The 6372-nt window shown below is 50.8% G+C and overlaps 1 protein-coding gene across 1 annotated transcript; it reads right to left on the bottom strand.

Annotated features, from left to right (window-relative positions):
- Nucleotides 1-3857: 3857 nt before the first annotated feature.
- On the bottom strand, nt 3858-6372 carry Msc (musculin; the record flags this gene model as incomplete). Its single annotated transcript, XM_005392099.2, is given in 2 exon segments — nt 3858-4930; nt 5814-6372. Coding segments are annotated over 2 exon segments (624 nt in total). The 3' UTR covers nt 3858-4843.

Genomic DNA, 6372 nt, shown 5'->3' with positions numbered 1-6372 from the left:
ACTTGCGATCAAAGAACTAGGAAATATAGGACAGGAACCAGGCACTTCTGAGATGGCAATTTGTGATTGTTTTCTTTAAAATGATTTTTAAAATTCCAAACAAATACAAACTTTTTCATAAAACAACCCCCCCCCAAAAAAAGGAAGGTAAAAGCCTCTCCTCCTTGTTCTTCACTCTTTTCCCTGTACGCTGTGGTGAGTTAGTAGCAGCCAATACACATACTTTATTTTTACCCAACAAAAGCCCCTGCTCTTAGGCTCTTCATGGTCCTGCCTACCACAGACAATGAGGGATCCCAGAGCAGATCCCAAACTCTCTTGGTGTTGGGAGAACCACCAAAGGAGCAGGATAAATGAGCTGAGACAACTGACCACCGAGGACTAATCACGTTTCCGTGACTGTGCGTGGATTCCTTCCTTGCTACTTCCCAGACCTTCTTAAGACTAGTGGGTTTGAAGAATTTCTGTGGATCACTTTTCACTGTTGTGAGAGAAAGAAGAAAAACTCCACAAAAATCAAACACCACGGTGATGGAGATGGATGGTGAGGGGTTTGTGAGAAGATGCGAACCCCTTGGCTGCCCTCCAGCGGTTTGAGATGCAAAGTTGCTACCAATAGGAGTCCGGGCAAGTGCTCAGAAACAAGGGAAGCCAATCCCGTGCCTTAGAGGCTTTCTCCACAGTTAGACACTTGACAGTGAGAAGTCTACTGTGAATTTACCTAGCCTAGCCCTTCCCACTGTGAGTTAAGTAACTTTCTGAATTGTAATTTCTAATATTTCCCAGAAGTATCAACCAAAATTATCTACTTATTACCTCCTAGAATAGAATGTGTTTCTCTTGGTTGTTTCCTTTTTATGGGCAGGGATGTGCTTATTATTTTGTTTTTAATTTTTTGAAGCATTTATTAACAGGAGTTTAAATGCCTTTGCAAATCACAGGCATCTCTCTTACTCTTTGTGGAAGCAGTCACCAGACTACCGTGAGGCTGGAGTTGAAGCTCAGTGCAGAAGAATATGTGGACGACCAACTCAGCATCCACGACCGAGAGAAACGCCTAAGTGTTTCAAGATTACAGAGCCGAAAAAATTTCTTTCTAAAATATTCATCTTAGGAAGTGTCTGTGGAAGGGGATTTTTTGTTCTCTTTGGTTGAGTCAGAATCACTAATAATGATGCTGGGTCCCTCAGAAAGCCCCCTGAAGAGTTTGTCACTGTTCTCATTTTGTTTGTTATTCAGTGCTTGTTACATTCTTAGACTTTCTTCGCCCTGTATCCCTCCTCTCACAGCAGCACAAGCGGAGTGATGAAACCTCCAGCAAATGCTTACTTCTCCTTTCCTCTCAACCCCTGCCCCGTTTCTGCCCGGTTCCCAGCCTCAGATAGATCTCACTTCTCCAACTCAAATTCCTAAGGGAAAACGAGCAGCCGATCAGTTCGCGAGGGCTTTTGGATGCTTTGGGCGGCTCCAGAGCACACGGCAGGCGTGCCAGGTACAGCCAAGTGTGTTTTAAGACACTTCAGGCTGTCCCGATAGCAACCTTTGCCCGGAAACTCCCGCAATTTATACTCATTGCTCCAGACTTACTAGAAACTGGCCATTTTCCCTTTTTACAAAAGTAACGTAAGTCTTAGCACTAGACAGTTTATGAAATCATGGAGCAGAGAAATTCTGAGAAAATATTTTTTCTTTTTTGTTGGAGAAGTAAAATTATAGGTTTATAAAGTGGCCATAAAAATAAGCTTGCAGGGCACAAAATCAGTACTTTGTACATATGGGACTCAGTGACTTCCACCTGGGAGGGAGGGAGGGAGGAAGAGGCAGAAAATCTGTGCCTCTGCCCCTGAAATGCCCAAGGGAATAGAATTATAAAAACAAACGCTTTAAGTCTCATTCTTTTATTTATGAAAATTTTCGCCAATATTTTCTCATTTATCCCAACACGTGTTCTAATTTCTATTGACTATAAATGTAGCTGTTTTCTCAGGGTTTTCTTTCTCTGTTTTTCTGATTGTCTGTTCTTTGGGGACACTTCTTTTTTACAGTGTGATCCTGTTATCTTGAAACCGGACCCAGTCTTTTTTCTGTTTATTTTTGAAATGGGATCTCACTACACGGCTCAGGCTGGCCTCAAACGATAAGTCCTGCGCCATCAGCCTCCCAGGCAGCTGAGATGAAGGCAGGGGCCACTGTGCTGAGCTTTGGGCTCAGTCTTAAAATAAGCTTGCAGGGTACAGTCTTAGTACTTTGCAAAAACCTGTGAGACTCAGTGAATTGCAATGTCCTCCTTTGCCTAGGCGTTTCCTCTGGATGCCTCTGGGTGTCCCTTAGTAGCCAGCATTGAGTGGCCCTGCTCACTGAAAGTTAGCAGGTTTGCTTGAATATGCTATGGCAGTGGGGGTAAGCCTCCCGCCAGTGTGCTACAGTGGACTGTGTGTGTCCCTGAAAACTAAAAGGTTCATCATCCTTGTGCCGTGGTATTTATTCCTGAGGCAATCTTCCAGGTAGGCTGATATCGGTCCACTACAGGTGAGAAAACTGAGGCTGAGGGGGTTCACGATCTTGCCCTGTGGGGTGGCATAGCCTCAGTGTCAAGCAGGATTTTTTAGACATTCTTGTTTTCTATAGCCAACATACTGACCTCCCTCCTCCCCTTCATCAGCAGACCTAATTTGTTGGAGGATTTGGAGATGACCTTGATTAAGGTCTGGCCTTCAGCAGACTCCACCCTCAAGGCGCTGGACATTCAGATCTCAAAACGGAAGTTCCTTTGATCATGTGAGGTTTTCCTAGCACTAGTTACGGTACTTCCGGCTCCCTTTCGCCAGAAAGCTCCTGATGCCACACAGTGCAATGTAATTCCCACCTCCTGCTCCCAGCGGGCATCTGGCAGCTGAAGACTGGGTCCCAGGGACTGGGTTCTCCCTGGGTTCTAAATAAAGGCTCGAGAAAATGGTGTCTGAAGGCAGCGCTCTGGAGCTTGGATTCTGTTTAATCCAAACCAGGAAGTCCTGCACCCCACCGCCCTCTCACCTCCTGACACAAATCCAGATGCGTTTTCTTTGGTCAAGAAAACTGCTCTTTGACTTTATGAAATAGCAGGCAGAACCCCAGATTGGGGCCGTTGTTTGAGTAGTTTTAGCCTTCACTCTTTTCTAAATGTTCAAAAGGATCGCTTTTAAAGAGATCAACCTTTTAAAAATTGTTATGGATTTTTTCCAAGTTATTGCAGTAAAAATGGAAAAAAATAACATGGAAAATTAAGTAGTGTATGTTAAAAAACGCCAAATCGTTTTTTGTTTTTTTCTTTAAAAAAAAAAAAAGGATTTCTGCTGAAATACAAATTGTTTTCCTACAGCTATTTTCTGCCTTAGACTTCGGGTCCCGGGAGTTTGGAGGGTGGAGTGAAGGGATTCTTAAACCACTTTTAACTGTGAACACTGGGATGTACTTTAGGCTGGGAAAAGCATTCTGTGCGTGCGTGCGTGCGTGCGTGTGTGTGTGTGTGTGTGTGTGTGTGTGTGTGAGAGAGAGAGAGAGAGAGAGAGAGAGAGAGAGAGAGATATGAACCTGTATCAGCTTTACAACTGCATGACTCTCCGGGAAGTCCTGGGTCTCAAAAACCTCTCAGGGGCTTTATCAGCACTCCAGTTCCTGCTTACCCAGAATGCCTATGGCGAGGAGAATAACTACAGAGACGAACGAGCAAACGTGAATATGACTGTCCCAGAAACAAGGAGCTAATGCCCTGAGCGGAAACCAGCCCCTTTCATCCTAACTTTCAGCCCCAGCTCTCAGTAAAGGGAAACAAAGACCACATTCTGATGCCCCCGGGGACACACAGTCTTCACAACGAGTTTTATTGTTCATAAAAAAATAAATTTATTTACATATGTTAATGACTGTGGAAGCGCAGCCTCAGCAGCGGTGCTGTCCCTAAGCACTGCAAGTGAGGTGGCGGCAGCCGGAGCTCCGGCCGCCTGCCGTGCAGGGCAGAACTTGAGCGCAGAAAGGCAGTGGGTGCGGAAGGCAGCGCTGGGGATGGGGCGGCCAGAGCTCGGAGGAGGAAAGCCTGCGGAGAAAACTTGGGGTGCGAGGGGAGGGAAGTGCAGTCGGCCGCCAGAGCGGGGAGGCTGCAGGGAGCTGTTGGGACAGCGCGCGAGGAGGCTCTGCTTCGAGGAGGGGTGGACGGCGGTGCAGAGAGGAAGGAGGGCGCTTGCAAAGGAGACTTCAGCCAGGGGAGAGCGCCGGCCGGACTGCAGCAAGACGGCGACAGCTCACAGGCAGGGCGAAGCCAGCCTGGCCGGGCCCCAGGGACGCCCCACTGCCGCGTGGAGAGCCAGAGCTGCCGGCCGGGCGGGTGGAAAGCTGGCCCAGCGATGCCACTTTCCTTTCCTGGTGACTTGAAACATCCCCGAAGTGGACCTCACACCAACACGCTGTCTTTCAAGAGGGTCCACAGCGAGCTCTATTTTCTAAAACCTGGAGGCCCGCGCTGTGCGGGAATCGGCCACGACGTGACACGCACGGTACATCTGACGCCCCTGGAAGCTAACCCTAACCCTCGGGCCTAGGTGCTGCGGCGCTGGGCTCAGCGGGCAGCCGGGGGTACATCGCCGAAGACCACCGTGGATTCTGGGTTTGCGGCGCGCTCCGCACTAAGAAGGCTCCTTCCAGCGCTGTGGCCCCGACCCGGGCACCTCCACTGTCCAGCTCCCAGGTCCGGGGAAGGGGGCCCCGGAGGATCCAGAGGAACTTTCTACCCGTCCTCTGGTGTTCTCGCTCTCGCGGCCCTCAAAACTTTGGTTTAACAAATAATCCCATCAGGTGAGTTCGGTCCTATCTAAGCGGTGGTTCCACATAATCTGCTTGCTGCGGAAACGTCTTTGGTGTCAGAGTCCGGGCGTCCTGAGACCACGAACGGCCACGTCTGTAAAATCGAAAAGAGAGTCAGACACTGCCGAGAAACCACGTCTCAAACAGAAACCGGTCTCTTAGGTGATCTCCAGAAATCTCTAGCTCAGCTCTTATCAGTATTGTGGAAATCTGTGTATTTTGTCTCTAGTCTGAGGTTGTGACCTTACTGGATACTATTATGGCAGACATTCAATGTCGGCTCACGAGGACGCGGTAAAACTTTGAGATCTCATCGTTTGTTTAATCCCTCAGCATGAGAGAGGGAGAGACAGAGAGACAGACAGACAGAGAGACAGACAGACAGACAGACACACACACACACACACACACACACACACACACAGAGAGAGAGAGAGACAGAGACAGAGAGAGCTTTCCAAGCAGGGACTTCTACACGCTGGGATGTGATCTGTCTTTCCCAATCCTGGAGAGCTGGTAAGTCAGACAGGGGCTTTCCAGACAATTTGGAATGTGGAAACTGGGCTACTCACACCCATTTTAAAAAATCCAAAAACTCTTTCAGAGCTCAGCTTTCTCTCCTTTAAAGACAGTAAGGGTTGCTGGTTCAAACCTGCCAGGCTCTTTCTTGGAAAACGCTGGGCCAGTGAGATTTGTTATACAGTCTGCAGCGGGTGGTAAACTCAGTTGGAACTAAGATTTATGCTGGAAGTAGGACGTTAGCTAACTGCCGTCAGTAGGCGAAACACCATGCACACGATCAGAATCATGCGAGGGTCGGACCCTCTCCACACGAAGTGGGGAAACTACACTGGGATTCCGTCACCCGTCCCACAGATCTCCCCATGTCCTCCTTCTAGCAGGCCGCCCCCGCCCGGCGCCCGGAGCGCTCGCGGCACTTCCTGGCCCCTCGCCCCGTAGCCGCGCCGTCTCCCTACCAGGTTCACTGGGTGCACGTAGCCGTTTTCGTAGCGGTCCTCCTGCAGCAGCTGCCGCAGGTGCGCGATGTAACTGGAAGCCAGCCGCAGCGTGTCCAGTTTGGACAGCTTGGTGTCAGGAGGGACCCAGGGGAGGCTGGTCTTCAGCCTGGAGAAGGCTTTGCTCAGCACGCGCATCCGGGCGCGCTCGCGGGCGTTGGCCGCGTTCCGCTGGGACTGCTTGCACTCTGCGGCCGAGCCCTTGGGCAGGAGAGGCTTTTTACTGCAGCCAGCGGCCCCGCCACCTGCGCAGCCGCCCGCGGCCACACGAGGCCGCTTCTTCTTGCACCCCGCGAGGTCGCGGGCGGCGCCCAGGGCGCAGCGCTCGTCCTCGCCGTCGGGGTCCTCCTCCTCCGCCGAGGAGTTGTCGCTGGGCGAGGCGTAGCAGCGCTCCGCGCCGCCGAGGGGCTGCCTCTTGGAGGGGGCGGGCGCCGGGAAGCCGCGCTGCAGCCCCCGCAGCTCCATGTCTTCGGGGTCGCTCACCGAGCCGGTGGACATCTCTCCGCGCCCCGCGCCCGCG

Source organism: Chinchilla lanigera, unplaced genomic scaffold (genome assembly GCF_000276665.1).
Source record: "Chinchilla lanigera isolate Chin_1 unplaced genomic scaffold, ChiLan1.0 scaffold00043, whole genome shotgun sequence".
NCBI classification, from domain to species: domain Eukaryota; kingdom Metazoa; phylum Chordata; class Mammalia; order Rodentia; family Chinchillidae; genus Chinchilla; species Chinchilla lanigera.
Note: the sequence above shows the minus strand (reverse complement) of the source record. Positions and strands in the feature narration are given on the sequence as shown.